At 43.2% G+C, this 25,571-nt stretch overlaps 1 protein-coding gene across 1 annotated transcript in view; it reads right to left on the bottom strand.

Moving 5' to 3' along the window:
- Positions 1-25,571, bottom strand: part of USP13 (ubiquitin specific peptidase 13) — a 117,544-nt gene that overhangs the window by 30,205 nt on the left and 61,768 nt on the right. The window contains exons 9-14 of the mRNA XM_090274231.1: positions 24,740-24,811; positions 24,091-24,184; positions 11,548-11,673; positions 10,265-10,418; positions 7,916-8,090; positions 2,770-2,858 (exon numbers count right to left, since the gene is read on the bottom strand). Coding sequence (XP_090130357.1) covers positions 2,770-2,858; positions 7,916-8,090; positions 10,265-10,418; positions 11,548-11,673; positions 24,091-24,184; positions 24,740-24,811 — 710 coding nt within the window. The remainder of the gene's footprint in view (positions 1-2,769; positions 2,859-7,915; positions 8,091-10,264; positions 10,419-11,547; positions 11,674-24,090; positions 24,185-24,739; positions 24,812-25,571) is intronic.

The raw sequence follows: 25,571 nt of genomic DNA, 5'->3' as shown, positions 1-25,571 counted from the left end.
GAAATAAACCCATGCATTTGTGGTCAATTATTAATCAACAAAGGAGGCAAATACAATGGGGTAAAGATGGTCTATTCAATAAATGTTATTAAAAAAACTGGACAGATGTGTGCAAAAAATAAAACTAGACCATCTTCTTACACCACACACAAAAATAAACTCAAAATGGATTAAACACTTAAATGTTAGACTCAAAACCATAAAAATCTTAGAAGAAAGCATAGCAGTAAAATCTCCAACATTTCTCAAGCCATTATTTTTCTGGTATATTGCCTCAGGCAAGGGGAACAAAGAAAAAATAAATAAATGCGATTAAATGAAACTAAAGTTTTTGCACTGCAAAAAAAACCATTAACAAAATTGAACCAGAGGGTATAAGCCTACAATCTCATTACCTGAGTGATTGTCTGTACATATAGGCCTGACTTAATCCTGTCTGCATCGCTGCCTCCTGAGACTCATTGGTTTGGCTGAAATAAGTGGCTGGATTGGTGAAGAATGGAGTGGTCTGTGGGCTTCACTTTAAAACTGGTTTCTCTTTTCTATTCTAATGGGTTGGACAGAAAGGCCCCAGAGGTCTGAGAGGGGGGAAACCTAAAATATTTCCCTCAGTCCAAACTAAGTATAATGGGCAAAAGGGTTTTGGACAGGTGAGACGTGCCTGGCGCCCCTTCCTCCAAAGAAGCCCTTTTTTTTCCCTAATGTGTGGGACATTGAAAAATTAATCCCTACCTTTTGTCATCTAGTGGTGATGGATTGAATGATGTCTTTTAATCCTGTTGCCAAATCTGTTGCCCCCAGAACACAACAAGGATGCCAGCCTGTTAAACCAAGCACACCACTGTCTGGGGACAGCCAACTGACGTGGAGTCTGCACGATCCTTCCCCATGTGGGAAGGCCACCCTCCCCTCCACACCCCCACTCTTATTAGGGATTTCTGGACCCAAGGGTAGGTAGGACGACGACCATGTCCAGCTTGAAGCAGCTAGAGGAGCTCGAGACCTTCGCCCATTGTCCTTTGTAAGATTATAAAGGGTCTTAAGTCCGAGAGGGGAGGACTGTTATTTTTTATTGCTAAAAAAAATCAATTAATTAATTAATTTTTATAAAAGAATAATATAGGAAAGGGTGAAGCCAGAGAACTTGTATGTATGACCCATGGGCATGGATTGGGGGGAGGTTGTTGGGGGAGGGGTGGTGCTGGGCAGAGGGGAGCAAAGGGGAAAATATTGGAACTATTGTAACAATATAATCAATAAAACATACTTTAAAAAAATGGAAAGACAACCCCACTGAATGGAGAACATATTCAGCAATGATACGTTTGATAAGGGGTTAACATACAAAATTTATAAAGAACTTATATAACTCAATACCAAAAAAACAAACAATCCAGTTAAAAAATGGGCAAAGGCCCTGAATAGACACTTCTCCAAACAGAACATACAGATGGCCAACAGACATATGAAAAGATGCTCAATGTCACTAATCATCAGAGAAATGCAAATTAAAGCCACAATGAGATTTCACCTCATACCTGTCAGAATGGCTACTGTATATAACTCAACAACAAGTGCCGGCAAGGATGTGGACAAAAGGGAACCCTAGTCACTCTTCGTGGGAAAGCTGATTGGTGCAGGCACTATGGATAGCAGTATAGTTACCTCAAAAAATTAAAAATGGAATTGCTTTATGACCCAGCAATTCCACTTCTGGGAGCCTGAAACACTAATTCAACAGAACTTATGCACCCCTTTGTTCACTGCAGCATTATTTACAAGACCTAAGATTTGGAAGCAGCCCAAGTGCCCACTAGTAGATGAGTGGGTAAAAAAAGGTGTGGTACATTTACATAATAGAATACTATTCAGCTATTAAAAAAAAAAAAAAGGAAATTTCAACTTTTTCGACAGCATGAATGAACCTGGAGAGTACTATGCTAAGTGAAATAAGCCAGAGAGAGAAAGACAAGTACCATATACTTTTATTTATATGTGGAATCTAGTGAACAAAATAAATTAACAAACAAAATAGAAACAGACTCATAGATACAGAGAACAAACTGACAGGTGTCAGAGGGGAGGGCATTTGGAAAGCTGGGTGAAAAAGGTGAAAAGATTAAGAAAAAAAACACCTCACAAACATGGACAACAGTATGGTGACTACCAGAGGAAAAGGGTGGTGAGGGGAAGTAGATGAGGATAAAGGGGGTATAAATGGTGATGGAAGGAGACTTGACTTGGGGTAGTGAACACACAATATGTGATCCAGATGATGTATTACAGAATTTTACACCTGAAACCTGTGTAATTTTATTAACCAATGTTACCCCAGTAAATGCAATAAAAAATAATTACAAAAAGAAGTTTAAAAAACAAAATATTCAATGATAAAAAAATAAAGGAATAAAGAATCCCAAGCCCCACCCCAGATCTGCTGAATCAGCATGTGCATTTTACCAAGATTCCCAGGTAATCTATATACACCTTAATATGTGGGGAGCACTGTTTATATGATAAGGCGGGGGTCCTGTTTTCACTCCTGGAATCCACTCATTCCAAATCCATTATTAGAGGGATGGGTTAGCGTGTGGTAATTTTTTCATCAGCATTTATCATACAGCCTGCTTCAAAAGAGAAAGGTGGAAATACTGGAAAAAGAATGAAATGGAACTCTTCTGGCAGCCAATCACTCGTGGCTGTTTCGCATGCCATATTTTCTTAATGGCTACTTTGATGTTTTTAAAAAAGCATGCAAAGGATACCTACCAAATTTTTTGGGAACCCAGTCAAGGCCAAAAGTGAACTTCTTTATCTGCACTACCAAGTATTCGGGAAATGATGCAAAGCGAGACGTTCTGGGAAACACAAAGGGATTATATCAGTGAAACAAGGAAGTAAGAATTGAGAACACAGTTTCTGAAGCATCACAAGCTCTCTCTGAGGCATATCTGTAGCTCCAGTGACTGGACTGAAGAGGAGGAACAGCAAACAGATATAAGCAGACACACACTCAGCCACTCCTGCTCATTCATTCTGGCCTTTTTATAAAAAGAAAATGTTTCAAGTGGGAGGGCGTTGCCCTTTGAGTATGATTTTGGACCCAGTGCCAGATTATTACTTTTACTGTGGCATTTTCTATTTCTGAAAAGTGCTTTCAACCATAAATGTCAGTTTTCTCTAAAATCCTTGGTGGAATTTAGTATATATTATATATATTTGTAGGTGTGTGTAGACATGCACGCATTATGTGTTGTTGGGGTTTTTTTTTACATTCAATATTATTTTGTATTAGTTTCAGGTGTACAGCATAATGGTTAGACAATCATATACTTTACAGAGTGTTCCCCCCAATATTTCCAGTACCCATCTGACACCATACATAGTTATTACAATATTATTGACTTTTCGTATGCTTTACTTTACATCCCCGTGACTATTTTGTAACTACCAAGTTGTACCTTTAAGACTTTATTGATTTATTTTCAGAGAGAGAAGAAGGGAGGGAGAGAGGAAGAGAAACATCAATGTGAGAGATACACCGATTGGTGCCCCTAACATGAGGACCTGGCCTGCAACCCAGGCATGTGCCCTGACTGGGAATCAAACCAACAACCTTTTGGTTCACAAGCCAGCACTCAGTCCACTGAGCCACACCAGCCAGGGCCCAAGTTGTACTTTTTAACCCCTTTACCTTTTGTGTTTGTATGTGGGGTTTGAAAAAGTTCCCCAATCACTCCACCTCTGCTCCCACTAAGAATCACTACCTTACAGCAGAGTTAGCATAGGAGGTGTCTTAGAAACTTTTGCTGAGGTTGACTGTTGGAACTTCCAGGATCTTATTAAAATACTACTGCACCTAAATCCATGGTCTCAGGGATTCTAGAGGTATAAATATTATGGGTAAAAAAGGCTGAATTGCCTGGTCTTGAGTCTAGCAGTTTTATACACAGACTATTCAATTTGTACACCTAATTCATGCCCCAGTTCCAGCTCATTCTCTCGATATTTATCATCTTAGTTATGAAAATCATTTCTATTTCAGTGTCAGTGTGAATGTAATCAGTATATGTAAAAAAATAAAATTAGCTGTAGACATGTACCACAGATACCTTCTAAAATAAAAATTTCTTGAACAATCTCTGTAAACTCCTCTTTCCAAATCTGTCAGTGCCTAGTACTAGGAATGCATCGCTCCCAGAATACAGAAAACAAATGCAAATCACTGCTGCCCCCTAGTGCTGAAGAGAAGTCACAGTACAGGGACAGAGCACTATCCAAAAAGAAGAAAAAGACATGAATTTGTGGCAGGTCTTGGATATGCTACTTAATTCACTCCAAATCTGGGCAAATCACCGACTCTCCCTGACGTTCCATTTTCACATCTACAAAACTGATTAATTAAGAATATTTACCTGCCGGGGCTGTGCAATGTTCACAAAATTATGTGAACCCACTTGGCACCATAAAATGTACTATTTATACCTAAGAAATTAACATGGTGATTTTGTCATGAAAGAGCTAGACTCCATGAGGCCTTGGACACAGACTCTATCTGTCACTGACCTGCATTTTGCCCCAGGCAAGTCACTTAACCACTCTGCATCTTAAAGTCTCCATCACAATTATGGTAGCAGGGAACAGGTACTAACATAAGGAAGCTCTTCAGAAAAACAAGAGCTTAACCAACCATCCTAAAGAACCAACATATGATCCTGGCTCACTCTCCAGAAATTACATACTATCTCTAATTTAAAGTTTTCTATCTTCTGAGAAGCAGTAATAAATACCATTCTTACTTAATTATAGCCAATTCCACCAAAAACCAACAAACTCCATCTGATATTTTCAACTAATGTAAAAATGTAACTTCTCTGACCTCTTCCTCTTTACCATATTAGCTTAAAATCTGGAAAAATATATAACAGTAAAATCAACCAAAAGGCATCAGTAAATCAATGATTTCCAAAACGTGATTGAGAAGCCCCAAAATCTTGCAGTTGCTCTGTGGCGTTTTGTATTTCTGAAGAGTGTGTTTCAACCATGAACGTCAGTGTCAGGGTAAAGTATCAGCTGGTCAGCATTACCATGGGTGGAGGGAAGTGGAGGAACTCAAAGTTGGGGCAGGGTTGAGGGAGGGGAGCATAATTTAACATTCTTATGGTAACTACCAATCTAAGTGTACCAGAAAGCAGTTAGATGGTATCCACATTATATTTTTATATTTGCCCTGTTGGGTAAACATCTTTGATTCATCTTTGTAACCTCTACAAGTCTCATTGAATCAAACACGCAGTAATGACTTTATATATATATGGAAATTAAATGAGTTAAGACATATAAAGTGCTTAGAATAGTGCCTGACCTCACTACTGTGTTGTCTTTTGACAACCTATTATCATTACTTAAAACATATCAATGTTCATTAATTACAATTAAGGCAAAAATATTAAGAAAACCTTATTAAGAAAATATAAACTGTCCCTCTCCCCCAAATTAAGATTGTCTATTATATTAAAAACCTGACAACTGAAAAAAATACAATTCAGTCCTTCTCATTAACTATGGTAAAAATATGATAATTAATCAACCACTCTCTATGGCAAAAAAAAAAGAAAGATAAAAATATTGTAATAACGATATATTTACTCTGTGCCAGGCTCTGGGCAAGCACTTTCCATGACTTGCCTAGCCTTAACCCTGACCTCACCTAACCCTATGAAGGAAGTACTATTATTATCCCCAGTTTACAGGTAAGTAAACAGGGGTTTAAGGCAGTGAGCTCACTTGGCCGAAGTAATAGTCCAGTAGGTTCAACGCTGGGGATTCAGTGCTGCTCATCTGCCTAAAGTTTGTGTTCTGAAGCTCCATCCCATGCTTTTTTTCTTCATGAATGATAAAGGTCAAATATAAATCTCTCCCTATGGACCCTCAATCTGTAAGCTGCTTAAGGGCAGGAACTAGGTCTTATTCAACCCACTGCTTAAGCACACTAGGTGAGCGTTAATATTTGTTGGGTGAATGAAATTTCAAACACTAAATTCTTCCCAACACTCTCTATTCAGGACCATTTAAAGGAAGGGTTTTTACGTCTGGTCCATATTGACCTAAGACTGACCAAGATCATCAAGACATCTTTTGCCTCAATAGTGATGTTAGCACTGTCTCCAACTAAATCTTTATAGCATTTGAAGAGAAAATCAAGTCAGCAAGCGTCATTCCTCCATGACAAGTGGAAAAAGGACACTGGATCGTGACGTTGCCACAGGGTAGAACACAGCTGGGAAGTGTACCCAGAAGAGTCCAGCTCTCCTGGCCACTAGCCCAGGGATCGGAGACTCTGTGTCTGTGGAAAGCTAATGCCTTCCACCTCCATTTTAAAGATGGGCCTTTTCCAAGTGCGCAGAAGTTTCCTTCCTGCAGATCCAATAAGTATGTCACACCCTGTACTTCTAAGACTCAACTCCCAAGGGGATAGGCAAATAAAGAATACTCTGGGCTCACAACTGATGCTAAGGGCTTTCTGGGCTGCTTGGTCCCTGCTCACTTCTACCTCCCACACAGAATCAGAATTACAGCACACAGAGAAAAGGAACAATGGTTGTGGTATCTTCAGCCCATTGTCAATACTTAAAGTAAAAAAAGTCCAATCAATATGTTGTACACCTTCAACTTACACAGTGTTATATGTCAATTATATCTTAATAAAGCAAGAAGCGATAATTACAGAAATTGTTTCTATCAGTAATGTTGTGTGTAGATAGCTAACTGCCCAAAGATGTCTCTAAGTTGCAATGAAGTGAATATCGACGTTTAACATACCAGCTATTACCTGCAAGGACGTGCGCGCGCGCGCGCGCGCGCGCGCGCACACACACACACACACACACACCAAACTGAGCGGTCCTAGGATGAAAACTGCAATGGATAACTGATAACTGAATGAACTATTATTGATCCTCACTTGGATATAAAGAACCCTTTTTTAATTATTTTAAGAAAATATAGATTTTATAGCTTTTGAAATAAATTTTTTTTGTTTACCCATTTTTGACATATGAGGTCAATTATCTAAGACCAAGGAATCCTGAGAGATGGCTGTCGCAGAGAACAGTGATTTAGGTTTGACTGCTACTTGAGGTGGAGGTAAAAACTGCCAGCAATAGTTCTTTCATCCTCCACTGCCCTTTCCATCAACTAGAGCTCAATCTTAGCCTAAATTAAAAATGGCCAAAGAATGTCTAAAAGTAGGAAAATTCCCAGAGCCAGACTCTCAGACCTCCCCTCATCTTATGCCACTATGAGTACTCTTTTTCCAATCATACAGAGTGTATCAGCAAGGGCTTGACCATACAAAATTAATGAAGGTGTCAACTGAAGAAAAAATGGTTTCTGTGCCTGACAATGAGGCTGACAATGTGGAAACAGGACACCGCCTGCCTGAGTCCGGAGCTCATTGGAACCTGCTCAGGAGCCTCTTTGTCTACTTTGAACACAGTCAACCAAGTTCTAAGCCAAATGTTTATTTGAGCAATTAAAATCTAAAAACTGAAGACAGTCATCAATATTTTTCTAATTTCTTCATTAATATCATTCTTGCCATGGGGGAGAAGGTTTCTGGCTATACCTTCTTGGAAAAAATAAAAAATTTTAAAAAAGCACTCCCTTCCTAGCACACAACACATAATAAGCCTGTCTTTTGGATAGGTCTCACACAAGTGAACTGTAAAACAGCTAAGGCCGAGTGAATCATAATCCCATCTCACTACACGTGAGCAATCACACACAGACGCACACAATAATCCATCACCACTCCCCTACCCCAGTTCCCACCTCTCAAATGCCCTCCTTACCCCACCACCATCAAATAAGCACACATACGTACACATGTGCATGTACACACACACACTCTTACTTTACACCTGCAGACTTTGCCTGGAGGGCACTGCTCCAGAAATCATCCACGTTTTCTGGTTCAGAAAAGGCCTGAAGGCAGGCACTAAATGGTATCTTGGCACGAACCAACTCAGGAAGGGGTCTTCTGTTTGCTTCAGCTTCCCTTCTCGTTAATTCATAGGCGATCAGTTCATCTGAAGAAAAGAGCAAGCAATTGAATGTCTTTGCAATCACTCTTATCTCCTTTTATAGATAAATAAATAGAAATATTTTAGAGAGAGAGAAAGAGAAACATTTTTTTTTTTTTTTGCTGTTGTTGTTTCACTTAGTTACATGTTCTTTGGTTGCTTCTTGCATGTGCCCTGAGCAGAGATCAGACCCACAACCTTAGTGTATTAGGACAACACTCTAACCAACTGAGAGAACCAGCCAGGGCCTCACTCTTACCTTCTTGAAATGAAAAACATCCCCTTTGGACAATCTTTCCTGAAGGTTTCTGGGCTGGGGCAGGGTTGCTTCCTTGCTGCCCTTCACAGATCCAGAAAAGCATGCAGGAAGGCAGTTTTTAGGGTGTCTTGAGCATAATACTGACAGGCTGCATTGAGCCATTCATATTTTTTGCCTCTTCCCCTTAGAGACTGACGAAAGGGAACTGTGAGCCCGGACCCAGATGGGAGGTCCAGCCCACTCACGTAATATAAGTGATGCACGAACTTGGTCTCTCATCTGTCCAGAGGTCAAGGCTGGTTTACCCAAATGCCAGCCTCCAATCACAAATTCTTCACACAGAGAATTTCACACTGAAAGAAACCCAAGGGCTCACCTCTTCCAGGCCCTTCTCAATGAAGAGAGTCCATGGAGGGTGTGGGCCAAGGAGCAAAAGGAATTATAAGGACTGCAGTTATCCACAGCCCACAACCTGTGATACTGACATTGTCAAGACAATTTATGGCTGAGTTTACTCAACACCTCAGATAATAGAGCCACCAACCCAGAAAGCCTTTCTATGCTATCCCTGCTCGAATAACAAAACATCAAGGGAAAAGAAGGAAGTGCACTGTGAACTTCCCAAGAGTCAGCAGATCTGCTCTTAGAAACCACCTGCAAGTCAAAGATTTTATATAGATTTTGAATGGGCCTTTCTGGGAATTCCTTTTTTATACCCCCTCCCCCCAAAAAACTCTCCTAATTCAGTTTTTAGGCACCCTTATGTACTTAGGTGTTTTCTTAAAACACATCTGACTACGCTTTTAAAATTCATCTCCCAGTCCACCAGCTAGGGTGCTGGCATTTGGTATTCCAGCAATCAATATCCGGAAACTAACTAAATTATCAATCTCCTTTCTAAACAATATAGTTACCACTCATAAATTGTAACAGTGAGTCAAACAGGATCATAAAACTGAGCAGAACATGTGAGTCAGGATCCCCGAGGTCAGCAAGAGAAAGTAAGCCTAATCATAAAAAGGAAATAAACCATACACCCTCACCCTCATTTCTACCCTTATAAAGGATAAGAATTTAAAAACTGGTCAAAAGCTGCAAAAGCTTATAGGAAATGGAAATCATTTACCTTGAAATCACCATAATTATCACTTTCCAATTAGCACAATAAAATGACCACTTCCCCTCCCCCCATAGAAAGAGAAAAAAGGACACCCAGGAAGCTGTTGGAATCTACAGAAATGACCCATTCATAGGCGAGAAGCAACCTAGCAAGTGTTTTGCTTTTTTCTGCTTCTAAACTGTTAATCTAAGACAGATAATTTTATCTTTTCTGCCTGGGAAGACCCAGATTAGACAGACTGAAGAAACCTTCCCCTCCAACCCCAACCTGGCTGCAATATCTCTGCCTTCTTCCTGCTTCCAAAGTCCACAGGCCCCTGTAAAGGGCCTCGCACCCGCAACACTTCATCACCTATAAGCGGCAACGGAAACACTCAGATGCCAAAGCTGGATCACATCCAGAGACCTCCACCTGAGTGTCTTGCATCAAAACATGCAGTTCTGGTCATTGCCCTCAGACTTCACAGGACAACTTATGAATGAGACTGTTAAAGAATTTTCCACATGTATAATTACAAATATTTTTCCCCAAATTAAGCTGACTCCAAGCCAAACAGCTGGCCAAATTTATAGGCACTGCCTAAGTTCCATCCATAACCCCTGTGCAAAAACCCGTGATGCCTATGATTCTTTTCAAAAGAAAGCCCCATGGGGACTGAGGGAAAGAAGGAAAGAGATGAGCAAACCAGACGCCATCTGGGCTGGGTGCCCTGGTAGAGCAGCTACCTAGGCTGGGACTAGGACGTGTGATCTGCTTCCAGGGCTCTCACACATGCAGAAGCCCTCTCTCTGGAACCATTACCCTTGTTGGTTGCTGCCTCCATGGCCACAGGTAACTGCATCAGGTAATCCACCCGCTCCGTGTAGCGGACTTTTCGGGTCTGACAGCACTGAATGCGTTCTTCCACCAAAAACCGAAAAACATCACTTGGATTTTCCGAGCCAATGCGGTTCCTCTGAAGGTTAGATTACATCAAGTTAGTGAATTTTTTTAATATTAATCCATAAATAAAATTATCTTAAAATCAAATATAACTCTGATGTAAATAAAGACCTGGTGTTATGAAACAATCCCTCGGGACATGCCATCTCACCAGAGAACTTTAAAAGCAAAACACTGGTATTTATCTAAAGTCCCCAAACAGGAGATTGGCTTAATAAATTATGATTCATCTTGTGAATTAATATTATGTAGCCATTAAAAGTCATAGGAGAGGGACTGACCTGGATGGAGTTAGAAAAAAGGGATGAGGGAGGCAAACTAAAGAGAAACGAAAAAATAAAGGACAGCCTGGGAAAAATAAGAAAGGCTATGTATAGGATTACACAAACGCACTCATGTAAATTATATACAAATAAAAAAGAAATAAGCTAAATTCAAATGTGTAATGACATGGCAAAATGTTCACAGCAGGTCGAGTGGAAACACCGCTTAGAAACCACATGCAGGGAATTAATAAATGTACCCGGAAAACGACCGGTGGGCCAGACACCAAAATGTTAACACTGGGTGTTTGTAGGGGCTGGTGTTATGGGTGATTTTGATTTTCTCCTTTGTACCTTATTATATTTTCCACAAAGAACATGGACATAATCAGAAAATAAAAATTAGTTGTTTTTAAGAGGGGAAAAAAATCTTTAATTGTAAATTCTCAGTGGCTTTTAAAAACCACAGTATTTATTGTGACTCAAATCTGCTGTGAGCAAAATGTGGCCACTTCTGGCAGCAGGAGGACTCCAAATACCACACAAGACTCTCAAGACGCTTTGTCACAAAAAAAAAAAAGAAAGACAAAAAGGAAAAAGAATGGTGAATGAAATAACTGATAAACACTCCTATAACATGGACAAATACAATGAGAACAAGGAGATCTACAAGTGCCTAGAAAACAGGACAACAGGAGCCGTAACATCAAGTGGGCTGAGCAGCAACACCTCAAAGAAGTCGATTCTGACGGAGCTCGGGCAGTGAGAGATTTGGGTAGGGGGGGTGGGGGCATTCTGGCCAGGCCAGAGTGGGCTGCACTTAGGAGCTGGGCATACTCTTCACAACCCTTTGGAGCATTTGTGAAGAGGCTTACTCACCTCTACTAGATTAACCAGGTGCAAGAAGAATTCCTGGGCATCCTGCTGTCTGTTAGAGGAGAATTCTGGGTGACTCTTGCTTACAAAGGCCTTAAACATGCGTGGAGAGATCCCATTCTGTTGAGGCTAAAATATAAAAATAAAATCTACTCACGATAATTTCATACACATTAACAGCACTAAGTGGCAAGCAGAGTGGGGATTACCATAAACCCTAATTTTCAGATGAGAAAACTGAAGCCCACAGAAGCTAAATGAGAATGCCAACATGCACTGGATGTTTGCTACACACCAGGCCCTGCTCTCGGATCTTGATCTGAGAACAGGATGGGACTCTTCCTGTCAAGTCAAAACTAAAGAGGTGATAAACATCCCACTTTCTAAGAGAGGTACTAGGCCCTTGCAACCTCACAGGACTTGCTACCTGGTGACCAGACCATCCATTACAGCCCACTGCAGAGCAGGCAAGAGATGCATTGGGGAGGAACAGGAGAAAGCCCCTGGTAGAGATTGGTAAATGGCACTGCACGCCCCAGTAATTCCTGCAGAGCTGCTCAGCCCATAAACCCGCCCAGGGTTTTCTGGAGCAGAGCACAAGGAATTGCCAGGAGCATGCCCCTCCCCTGGAGAAGCAGAAAAAGGCTGGCTGCAGCTGCCAGGATGGCAGAGTGGGAAGAGGGAGGGGCAGGGACAATTCTGGCAAGACAACAATGTATGAACTTCCCCAGGGGCTAAAGGACAGCACAGAGGGCACCCAGGCTCCTCCAGAAAGGACGCTGCATAAGATGATGGCAGGTCAGCTGGCCAAGGAGTCTCAGGGCAGGAGCAAGAATGGGGGATTACAGGGCATCAGGAAACGTCCTCATGGGGGTCCCTCAGGGACAAGTGGGGGTCATCTCCAAAGAACTACTAATGTGCCCCAGCTGGACTCTGGAGGGACCAGAGGAGATGGCAAGGCTGCACAGAGGTGGAGCAAGGAAAAAAATATCAGAGGATGCCGATGCTGAGATGCTGACCCTGCTGAACCTCTGGTTTCTGAGACATCTGAGCTTATAGAGGGGAGAAGCTGTAAACTGACTTTGATGCGACTGGACTTTTTAATGCTGGTAACGTGAAGGAAATCTAGGCAATAAGTGGGAAGAGTCCACATTGCGTTGACAACAGAGGTGGCCTCATGATAACGCCATTCCCTGCATCCCCTCCCAGTTCAACCCATCTAATAACGGGGCATCTACTACTCACATAACCCTACAAAGGAGGTACTACCATTGTCCCCACTTTATAGCTAGGGAAACTGAGGCTGGCAGAGAAGTGCCAGATAGGTCGCTCCACTGAAAGTGGTCTTACAACCAGACTATCACACAGCTAACCAAGAGCAGAACCAGTCTGAGTCCCAGTTCTGATGCAGTCCTGGCTCTCTGCAGCAAAAATGGACTGGCAGCTGTATCACACAGTAGGTCTCGTTGACACAAACCTCACCTTGCCAGTCAAGCTAAAGAAGTAATTCATGAGCTCTCTGCATATGTGCGGTTGCTGTTTCCCCACTTCTTAAAATCACCACAGGCTCGGCTTCCGGGCCACGTTCCCTCCTCTGAAGTCAGGAGAACTTGCTCTGTGGGCCAGCGTGTGGCCCTGCTTCCTTTCTCTTTCAGCCTGCTCCGCCCATCTCCTCAGCCTCACTGCAGTCTGGCTGTCGGAGGCCTAGTCTCACACTTCCTTGAGCTCTCCTGTCAATGCCTAGGGTCTGAGGACCACGATAGGTGTGCAGTCACACAGTCAAATGCAACAGGTAATGGAAAAACTCCCATAGCCATCTACCAAGGGACAGGTCTGTTACAGAAACAGGGGAGTCCAAAAACAAACCCCAGAGTTTGCGGCTGGGAGATAGGGAGCAGGAAGCAGCTTTCAGGATGCCCTTGCATGCCTGGAGCTAGTGGCTAGATACATTGTTGCAAAGATCCGCTTTACTTCCAAGACTCAGGAAGATGGGCGGGATCTTGGACTGTGGGCTGGTACGAAGAAGCAGACAGAGCCTAGGTAGGGTTCTGTGAATGGTCAGAACTGTTTGCAACACCCACTGCGTGAGAGGACGCAGGGAGAGAGAGGAGGCAGGGAGGAAGAGAGAAGGAGCTGCGGACATTTTGGGCTGGCTCTGGCTCTAGGAGGCTCTCTCTCTCAGGCTCTCTCTGGCCCTCACGCCCTCACTCTCTGGCTCTTGTGGGCTCCCTCCATCTGGCTTGGAGAAGGGATCTCCAGGCTGCTTTAAGAAGAGGCTCTTGCCAGGCTGCTTTGAGAAGGAGAGGAGATCCATGCATGCGGCTTGCAGGAAGAAAGCAGTTTACAAGGAGAATCCAGGTGGTCCTGCATTGAGAGCTGGAGGGCACCACAGCACAGCACAGAAAGGACCTCCCCAATCAGAACTGAGTGATTGGCAGCTACTGGTAAAGCTGAACTGTGCCTAGAAGTAGGGAAATGGCGTTTCTGACTTTCCTAAGACTGGCCAGGTCTGGGAGGGGGAGGCAGGACTTTGTGTAAATAAACAATTCTTTTTCTTTTCACCAAACTCTGGTATTCAAAGTTACAATTCTGGCGGCGGGCAATCGGGCCCCTAACTAAACAGCCCGTGGGTTCTGTTTCAATCAAAGCAGCCCAAGGGTTCTGTTACAGGTCTACATATAAAACCTCTCCTATGTGCATGTACTCAACAATGTTTCTAATACAACTCAGGTGAATTTCCTGTCTCACTGAAAATGTAGCTGGTCTAGCCATCCAGTCTTTACGGACCACCTACTTCCTGCAGAGCACTATTGGGGACTGTGCCCTCCCAGAGGTGACAGACAACACAGGAATCTGTAACACATGGGAAAGGACACTTCAGAGGACCTGAAACAGCAGCTTTAGAGAATTCTGAGGGCTTGGGACCTGGACATCAGTGACCAGCTCACACACACATGGCTTCAGATGTGCTTCCAGGGTTAGGTGAAGACTAATTTATACCCAATAATTAATTTTACTACCTGTATATACACCTCCTGAGAACTATGTGGAAGTTGTAGCTTTCTTCACTCATGATGCTGATGTATATGTGCACAGTATCACCCAACACAAGCATGCAAAAATAATCCGTATCTTTGTGCATAATGGCTAACATTCATTCATTCAACAGAAATTTACTGAGTGCTACAAAACGTCAGACATTACTCTAGGTACTTCAATGAATATTTATTATGTCTAGGCATAGTTCTGAGCACTTTGTGAGTGTATCTTGCTTAATTCACCCAACCTCATGAGGTGATTAATATTATTATTATTTGTTCCACTTGACAGATGAGAAAACTGACCCAGGATCACAACTAGACAAGTCAGTCTTTCTCTTGCTGTCTTTTGTCTGTCTCTTTCTTGTGTCTTAATACTGCTTCTTGCACATCAGTGACTAGTTCTCACTTCTGATGACCCAGAGTCCATCTTATTAGTTGTGAAAAAGGAACACATTATATCCTGGACTCTTCGTAAGCCCCCTCAAACCCACACACTGCTGGGGCCAACGCTACAGGCCAGTCCAGCAATCATTCCCCACCATCAGCAGTGCAGGGGCTCCACTTCGAAGAAATCCTTTCCCCTTGTGCATTCCTGTGTAGGCATTCACACAAGCATGCTCTCACTGCCTGTTCCTGATGGTGTCACTTCTTATAGGCTGTGTCTGAAGCTAGATGTGGCCTGCAGGTCCCCACCAAAGTGGCTGCTTTGGCAAGTTCAACAAGTCACTAAATTCTAAAAGGCAGCCTGCTGCTCTGTGCCACCTGTGGTCATATACTCGGGAGTAGATGTTTCAATAGAGGCCCTGGTGAGGAGCCCAGAAAACCCCAGACCCTCAGAAGGAACTGTGACCCAGCCTCATTCATTCCCCTCCCATGCCTCTTCTCCTTCTGCTCCCATTTCTTTTCCCTCAACTGATCTTTCTTTTTTCTTTTAAGTATATTTTATTGATTATATTGTTACAATAGTTCCAATTTTTCCCCTTTGTTGCCCTCCGCCCAGCACCCCCCTCCCTCAACAGACCTTTCTTAATTCTTTGTTCAACAGTTCAGCTGTAGTTTGAGAATTGTTGATCATTGAGAAGTTATTTGAAAAAGCTTCCTAACCAGAGAGATGGTACCTCTCCCTCTGCACTGCATGTGGCAGACCAACTCCTGGCCTTCACAGCTGGGTTTGAGCATTTTAGCTCAAACTAAGCTACTCCACCCTTCATGCCTTGATCATTAGCCAGCCCTGTCCACCTGCACCTACACCCCACACCGGTGCCATCTCTGATTTCAGAAGGGACGTCTCACAAATTCCCATGCTCAACTATTACTGTGTTCGCTTCATATCTTGTGTATCATAAAGTCAGTAAAAATGTTGAGCCTGAATCCAATTAAGCTTCTATATCAAACTTGCAGCTTATAAGGAACATAAGCTAAACAACAGCTCAAGGAAACAATCTTTAAAGAAATCATGGGCAAATGATCCAGCACCTTCAACAGGTCAATACCATGCAAAAAGAAAAAGAGGGGACTTTAAAAATATGTGTTTGATACCACAGGGGAAAATCTAGATAAGGACTGGGTATTGGATATACTAAGGGATGGTTGCTCATTTTTTTGTTGTACTTCTAACACTTTCAAAATGTAATCTGATATTTGTATTTTTTTTTAAAGAAAGTATTGTAGTTACAGATGCATGCTGAATGTTGACAGGTGAAAAGTAAGATGCCTGGATTCTGTGTGAAAATCCTTCAGGGAAAGGAGAGGAAGGGAAGGAAAGAGTTGAGTTTGGGGGGACTGATAAAATCAGATCGGCAGAACGGTGATTGCTGAAGTTACCTAATAATACATGGAGAGTCATTACACTTTGCTCTCCACTTCTGTGTATACTGGAAAATTTAAATACATTTTTTTAAAAGGGGGCCAGGCTCTGGATAAGGCAGTTTCTTACTCACAAGGAGCTAAAAGCCCAAATAAGAACCAAAGAACTAAGTCAAAGAAAGCATGTTTCCTGGTTGGCAGTGGGCTGTTGGCCTCAGCTGAGTGTTGCCCTATGGACTTATCACTGCCCAAGATGAGAGCGAGAAACCGAAACCGACCAAGAGTCAGACCTGCCTTCAGAATGCACACATCCTCACTGTGCGCGGGCCCTCAAACACCTAGAGCGACAGCTAGTCCTGACAAGTAACTTGGTAAGACGGAGCCCCAGATAGTCTCCAAAATAGCAACCACCAAAGGAACCTGGTGTATTTCTAGGATACTGTACTTACTTTCTCCATGAGCAATTGCAAAACAGATGAGCTAAAATTAGGGAGGGCTCTAGGGTGTTCAGAATCTTTCCCAAAGGCTTACATGGACTTTCTGTCGAACCAAGAAGGCAACCAGACACTGTCCTTTCATGGTCCCCTGAGCCTAATGCTTTAATTAATAAACAAGCAGCACGACTGAGGCTTTGTATCACATTAGAGCGACTCTTGTACAGATACACACATTGTAAGACCCCAGGAATGAGCGGAGAGCCTTCTCCGCCTGTCCCCAACACACAAGTGTACGCTATCTATTGATTCAAACTTTTAAACGTAAACCCTGGACCAGCAGTTCCCAACCAGATCCAAATCCCAAATCTCCTAAACTAAAGAAACAGAGGGCATTCCCCAAGCTATTTTTCATATTTCAGAAGGTGAGTTAAAAATGTTACAATTGCCCAACCTGAGAAAATGGAGGTTGGTGAAAACAAAGTTCTTAGAGTGAGGCTAAAATTACATCACCACCAAGTAGAACATTGGTTATGTCAATTTCTCAAAAACTGAGGCCAGCAACTATGTATCAAGGATTATTCGACAGGACCTCAAATGAGCTGCTGCTTAAGAAACCCCATTTGTTCAGAATACAGAGTTGTGTAAAACATGTTATCTTTGGAAGGAAAAACAAATTATACCATATTCAGCATTAAAATGTGTGAGCCTGCTGTCTTAGAATGCATAAAACCCAGGAATATATTTTTTTAAAGAAGAAAAAGAATTCTTTTATAGTGAGGAGTTTTTATCTACCACAGACACAATTTTTAAAGTCAATTCAAAAATGTATGTAGAAATGGCAGTGCCTTCCACCCCCAAAAAACACTGCAAATCCTTTGACAGATGAAGAAGTCTATTAAACATGCATATACAAACACTGGATTTCGCCTTAGCCTGCAGCAGACCAGCTTAATGCCAGGAAGTATATATTCTAGGAATGAGCTAAGATGTAAAGCAGAGGTGAGAAACGCAAGTTACTGGTCGCCCTGGTAATTCTGCAAACTTTACGCATCCCCCTTTTGTCATCCACCCACCAGCACCCGCACAGAGGCACTGGGAGCCTGAAACAAGTATTGGAACAACTGCTAGGGAAGCAGGATGGTGTGGTGGTCAGATGCACAGACTCAGGGACGACTGCCTGGTGGAAAACCCAGCCCACCCACTCACTGGCTTTGCAACTTTGGGCAAGGTTTCTGAGCATCAGTGAACAGACTGGAAGAGCCAGGCCTTCCCTTAGAACTAGGCAGTGTCAGTATTCCTATTGTTACAGAAACAGGGGAGTCCAAAAACAAACCCCAGAGTTTGCAGCTGTGAGATAGGGAGCAGGAAGCAACTTTCAGGATGCCCTTGCATGCCTGGAGCTAGTGGCTAGAAACATGTTGCAAAGATCCGCTTACTTCCAAGACTCAGGAAGATGGGAGGGATCTTGGACTGTGGGCTGGTACGGAAGAAGCAGACAGAGCATACGTACGGTTCTGTGAATGGTCAGAACTGTTTGCAACACCCACTGCTGAGAGGACACAGGGAGAGAGAGGAGGCAGGGAGGAAGAGAAGCAGCTGCGGACATTTTGGGCTGGCTCTGGCTCTAGGAGGCTCTCTCTCTCAGGCTCTCTCTGGCCCTCACGCCCTCACTCTCTGGCTCTTGTGGGCTCCCTCCATCTGGCTTGGAGAAGGGATCTCCAGGCTGCTTTAAGAAGGGACTCTTGCCAGGCTGCTTTGAGAAGGAGAGGAGATCCATGCGGTTTGCAGGAAGAAGGCAGTTTACAAGGAGGCTGAGAATCCAGGCGGTCCTGCATTGAGAGCTGGAGGGCACCACAGCACAGAAAGGACCTCCCCAATCAGAACTGAGTGATTGGCAGCTATTGGTAAAGCTGAACTGTGCCTAGGAAGTAGGGAAACGGTGTTTCTGACTTTCCCAAGACTGGCCAGGTCTGGGAGGGGGAGGCAGGACTTTGTGTAAATAAACAATTCTTTTTCTTTTCACCAAACTCTGGTATTCAGAGCTATAATTCTGGCGGCGGGCAATCGGGCCCCTAACTAAACAGCCCGTGGGTTCTGTTTCAATCAGAGCAGCCCAGGGGTTTTGTTACACTGTCACTGGAGGTGGCCCTGTCAAAAGGCATTCCCGTCACTTGCTCTGACCCGTCTCTGCTCTCTCCCTCCACCACACAGTCCTCTTGTAATCTCTCCTCTCGCCTCCCTCAGTACCTCTTCCTTCCTCTCTCAGGGCATTTCAGGCTCATCTACAAGTCACAAGTACCAGAGGCCTGGGATGAGACCAAAGGGCTCCCAATACCTGAGAGAGGAAAGATTCTCACAATTTGCTTTATCTGAAACCAATAGCCAGTGAAAATTCTGATGCCCCAGAAAGTCAATCCCTCCACTGGCAAGAGGAGTGGAGATTTTACTATGCATTACTTGCCTGTTTAAGGGTTGGAACTAACACCTTCAGGGCCACATAGAAAATCTTTTGATCAATTCAAACTCATTTTGGTTTGTTTTTTAAATAATATTTTATTGATTATGCTATTACAGTTGTCCTGATTTTCCCCCCTTTGTCACCCCTCCATCCATCACCCCCCCACTCCCTCAGGCAATCCCCCCACCATTGTTCATGCCCATGGGTCATGTGTATAAGTTCTTTAGCTACTCCATTTCCTATACTGTATTCTACATCCCCATGCTTATTCTGTAACTGCTTATTTGAACTTCCTAATCCCCTCACCTCTTCACCCATGCCCCCACACCCCCTCCCATTAGGCAACCATCAAAACGTTATCTGTATCCATGATTCTGTCTCTCTTCTTCTTTGCTTCATTTGTTATTTATATTCAATTGTTGATAAATATATATTTTTTGCCATTTTATTGTTCATAGTTTTGATCTTCTTTTTCTTAAATAAGCACCTTTAACATTTCAATAATAATGGTTTGGTGATGATGGCATCCTTTAGTTTTTTGTCTGGGAAGCTCTTTATCTGCTCTTCAATTCTAAATGATAGCTTTGTTGGGTAGAGCAGTCTTGGCTGTAGGTCCCTGCTTTTCATGACTTTGAATATTTCTTGCCAATCCTTTCTAGCCTGCTGACAGGCTTATGGGAACTCCCTTGTAGGTAACTAACTTCTTTTCCCTAGCTGCTTTTAAGATTCTCTCTTTATCTTTAACCTTTGGCATTTTAATTATGATGTGTCTTAGAGTGGGCCTCTTTGCATCCAGCTTGTTTGGGACTCTCTGCGTTTCCTGGGCTTGCATGTCTATTTCCTTCACCAAATTAGGTAAGTTTTCTTTCATTATTTTTTCAAATAGATTTCCAATTACTTGCTCTTTCTCTTCTCCTTCTGGCACCCCTATGATGCAAATGTTGGACCTCTTACAGCTGTCCCAGAGACTGCTTATATTATCCTCATTTTTTTGGATTCTTTTCCATTCTTGTTGTTCTGATCGGTTATTTTTTGCTTTTTTATGTACCAAATCATTGGTTTGGTTCTTGACTTCATCCATTCTAATGTTGTTTCCCTGTAAATTGTTCTTTATTTCAATTAGTGTGTCCTTTGTTTCTGACTGGATCTTTTTTATGCTGTTGAGGTCCTCACTAAGTTCCTTGAGCATCCTTATAACCAGTGTTTTGAATTCTACATCTGACAGATTGCCTACCTCCATTTCATTTAGCTCTTTTTCTGGAGTTTTGATCTGTTCTTTCATTTGGGCCATGTTTCTTTGTCTTCTCATTTTGGCAGCCTCCCTGTGTTTGTTGCTATGTATTAGGTAGAGCTCCTTTGACTCCGTGTCTTGGTAGTGTGGCCTAATGTAGTAGGTGTCCTGTCGGGTCCAGTGGCACAGTCTCCCCTATCACCCAAGCTGGATACTCCAGGTGTGCCCTTTGCGTGGGCTGAGTACACCCTCCTCTTGTAGTTGAGTCTTAGTTGGTGTTGGCAGATCAACACTGAGAGGGATTTACCCAAGGCAGTCAGCTGCAAGGGTTGGCTATGACCACAGACTACTTACCTCTGCCCTCTGTGGAGGATCAGCTATGTAGGGGCAGGGTGGTGGTACTCTGACATGGTCTGTAGCTGTCCACTGTGTACACTGGCCCTGGGGTTACCCAGGTGGTGTAGGCCAAGGTCAACCCCCACCTGTGTTTTGCCCTGGGCACCCTGCCTGAGCTATAAAGCAATCTGAGATGGCTGCTACTTGTGCTGGGCTTAGAGATTCCCAAACTAAGCCAATCTGTGAATCTAAACTGGCTGCCATTAGTGCTGGATCTGGGGTTTCACTGAAGCCAGTTGTTGCTTATTTGGGAGTATTTAGGAAGTTGTGAAGCATGAGCCAAGACCAGCTATTCATATGGAAAAGCAGCTTGGGTGGGCCCCTAAATTGGATGGGGTAGAGTTTCTAGGGATCTCCAAGGCAGGTCACACAGTATTAGGCAGGTGATGGGGTCTCAGATATGCCAGCCCTGTGAGGGGAGGGTTTAGAAAAGAGACAATGGCCTCTGCCCATCTTGATGCCAGACACTTCAGTTCCTCCCTGTATACCTCTGGTGCCTTTCAAGCTGCTACCCCAGTGCTGGAGCTCAGAGGGAATGAGTCTAGTAGGTGAGCCATGTGTGGGTTCTTTAAGAGGAACTGCTGGGGGCTTCATCAGTTTCTTCCACCAACTGAATCCCCACTGGTTTTGCAGCCAAATGTCCAAATGTGAGGACTTATCTTCCTGGCAATAGAACCCTGCCTGGGGGTCCTGGTGTGGGGCTGAGATTCCTCACTCCTGGTATATCCCTCCCAAACTTTTATCCACCACACGTGGGTGAAGGACCAGCTGATTCCGCATCTGTGCCCCTCCTACCAGTCTGGATAGATGTGGTTTCTTTAATTATACAGTTGTCAGACTTCCATTCAACTCAATTTCTGGTGGTTCTGAGTGATTGTTGTTCTATATTTTAGCTGTAATTTTGATGTGGTTGGGCAAAGAGGTGAGCCACTTCTGCCTATGCCATCGTCTTAACCAGAAGTCCTCAAGCTCATATTGAATGATATAGGAACCCTATTGATCGTGGCACTTCAGAACCTGGAAAGGCTTTTACAAATCATCTAGATCAAGAGTTATACACCCAAATACACAGCCTATCAGCCAGGTCATGAATCACAAAAGGACTGGAGCTAGCTGGGGACTGTGTGAAAGGAGGGCTGCTACTCAGCTCCAGCCAACTGCTTCTAGGCCTGCAACTGCCAAAGGTTCTGAGTATTTAAGAGAAGCTGGAAATTCAGATATTTGTGTGTGGACCAAGCAAAACACACCTGCAGGATATAAATGGCCCAGATGCTGCCAGGTTGTACCCCTTGAGCCAGACAAAGCAGGAGTTCCCACCTGCAATCCTCAGACCCCTGGAGATCACAGAGCTACTGCACAATAGTCACTAAATCCAATGGCAGGGAGGGGCAACAGCCCCACCATTGTTCACAGACTGAATTATTATAATAATGTGCCTTATTCATATAAGAAATACTTCTTTTCCCCTAATGTAAAAGGACTCTGTGATAGTAACAAAAACCAATTTTACCTCCAAACATTGCTACATTGATGAATTTTTTTTTCACATTTTCTCAAATGAAGAGAGTCCAAAGCACAACAACAGTCACATAATGTACACAGATTTTATTTATATTAGAGAGGGTACCTTCACACTTGCAATATACACAACCACCACCCAGACCACTTCTGCCATTTGATTGCTGAGACTGAAAGCTCACGTGACCTGCCATGGCCCCACAGTGCCTTGCAGGCCAGGAGAGGAAGCCAGGCTCCCACATCCCAATCAAGTCTCCTCCTCCACCAGGGAGAGTGGACTCTGACCCTAGGCGCAGCCCAAGAAGTGACTTCCTGGATGAAAACCCAGGACAAGTGTGATCAAAAACAAAATTTTGAACCAAGTGTTTTTCGCCATCACCTCTTCAAAATTTCACAGGGACACAGAGGTAAGAGAAGCATGGATAACCCAATACCCCAGCCCTACACTAAAAACATTTCCACAACTACATCCCAGATGAGGGTCTGCCCATCTTGGGTGGGGAAGAAACTCATTATCTTGCAAGGTCGGATAACAATGCAACTAACTAGAAAACTTACCTTCCTGCCCCCACAACACTCTGAATGGCCTAGCCATTCAGAAAACCCACACTCCTCTCTACCCTCCTCATGACCGACTTCCTTCTCCCTACCCCCAAACACTGCCTCTATATGTTCATAATCTCCCTCCCCCGCTTGCTCTATTCCCCCAACTAACTGGCTTCATTACAAAAAAAAAGAGTTATTCACTTTTGATTCCTACTTTCAGTCTGCAGGCATCAGTTAAGGATGACTGATGTAAGGTGAGAGCACAGAGGTCAAGCAGAGAAGCAGAGGTGGAAGAACTTGCCCATTAAATCAAAACAGGGCACTCTGAAGGCAGAGCAGGTGTTGGGGAAGTGGGGTATGCATTCCATTCGGGACATCTGCAGCAATGGGAGCCAAGGCCACCAGATACAGCTGCATAAACTGTGCACCACAGAATTCCAAGGGCATCGCCCAAACAGACCAGGTTGCGAGGAGCGCCCTCTAGAGTTGTGTAACAGAGCAGCCCAGGCCCAGCCTGCAGGTACATGGCAATGCAAGTCTGGCTATTAGATGAAGCACATCTTTCAATCGCTCTATCAACTAATAGTGACTAAATGGCCAACTGAGTACCCAGACTTGAGTGCACTTACAAACCCCCCGGCAGCTTACCAAAAATGAAGACTGCCCAGCCCTACCCGGAAATCCAGAATCCTCAGCTCGGATGGGGGCGGGGGACTTGGAGAGCCTGTGTGTTGTTTTTTAACAACCAGCCTCTTGAGAAACCCTAGCAAACAAAGCTGAGGCTTAGGAGAAGAAAGACACTATAAGGGCCAAGACTGTTTTACCAAGGGGAAATGTTTATATTTTATAAGCTTTCTTCCTTCCATCTCAGCTCTATTTTACGAAGAATATTGTTTCTGAAGACCATGAAGCAACTGGCACTGGAAACCCCACCCCTGGCTGATCCCTCTTTAAGAGCAAGCAGACAAATACCCTAGACTCTGAAATGAAATAGCTATTCTGACAGCTTGTTAAATTTACAGTCACCATTTGCCAAATCATAGGAAATCCACTGTCTAGCTGTTAAAGTCCCTCTGCCCTACATACCAACATGACAACCACTCAGACACATACCTTATGTTCCTCTTTCATCACCTGTTCAATGAGTTCAGATTTCACGGGAGGTTTTGAATACTGGCCTGAGAGAAGGCCATGTCCTAACTTAGTCCTGGGCAGGAGGGAGAAACAAAAACAAAAAGGTATTGTTGTTTCCTCTTAGAGATATTGAAATTATCTATGAATTTCATTAAGGACAGCTACTTTCAGGCGAACCACTTTATCTCAATTACTCACAAATAACTTATTTACTTGCATCTACTTGATACTGATTTCATTTTCAAATTTTCCTCAGTAGTTTATAGATAATTTTATTAATTTCTTTATTTTTATAAAAATAACATATGAGTCCTGGCCAGGTAGCTCAGTTGCTTAGTGTCACCCCACTGCACCAGGGTTGCAGATTCAATCCCCAGTCACACCACATACAAGAGTCAACCAATGAAAGCATATATAAGTGGATCAACAAACTGATGTCTCTCCCCCACCCCCTGCCTCTCCCTCTAAAGTAAATTTTAAAAATTTCTTAAAGTAACATATGTTCATTTAAAAATACATAAAATAAAGAATTAAATAAAGAGATCTGACTTTAATTCTGCAACCCAGAAAGAACCACTAGGAATACTTTAATGGAGACTTTTCTTAAAAACTACAATTGAGCACTTACATTTGTGTGTTGAAATCTTGTGTTGGATCTAAAGGAGAGTAGTCAAATATTCTTGGAAGATTTCCTACATACCTAGAAAATGAGAAGTTACCATCAAAACATAGAAACTGAGAGAACAGAACCAAGATAAGATGTCATCCTAGTTAAGACTTTCTTACCTTTTAGTCAAAATTAAACCCACCTGAAGAAAAGTTTTTCCTGAGCTCCCACCTCTGCAGCCATATTCATGGACCTCCCTAAAATGTTTATACTTCTACCAGTGGATCTCAACCCTGGGTATGAGTCAGAATCCCCTAAAGAGTTTATTGAAAAAAATACAAAAGCCAGAGCCACCCCCTGGTATTCTGATTTCACTGTCTGAGACTGAGGCCTGGGATTCGGACTCTTTTAGAAGTGCCCCAAGTGATTCTAACATGTAACCAGGGTCAAGAACCACTGGCTTACGCCATCGCAACTGCCATCTCAAAAACAAATGCTAAGGTTACGAATTGTTCTAATCATGTCAAAATGAACAGGGATGATAATATAGCGACAACTCTCATTTCTCGAGGACTTCCTACGTTACCTGGTCGGGTCTTCATCACAACCATCTGAGAAAGTGATTAGTGTCATTACCTCATTTGAAAAATACAAGTAATTGGGGTGCAAATTCCTTAGGTAGCTTTCAAAGTCACCCAGGTGGCCTGGCTCCAAAGCTGCGCTCTGAACCACCCTGCTGAGCCTGCCCCACCCAGGGACCCTGGAGGAGCCCACAGCGCCTCCTTCTGGCCAGTTTATCCTGACAGCAGTGCTAACTCTAACCACGCATCTCTAACCTCAACATATAATCCTT

Source organism: Furipterus horrens, unplaced genomic scaffold, assembly GCF_987537825.1.
Source record: "Furipterus horrens unplaced genomic scaffold, mFurHor1.1.pri manual_scaffold_1, whole genome shotgun sequence".
Lineage (NCBI taxonomy): Eukaryota > Metazoa > Chordata > Mammalia > Chiroptera > Furipteridae > Furipterus > Furipterus horrens.
This window is presented reverse-complemented; position numbering and strand designations above follow the sequence as displayed.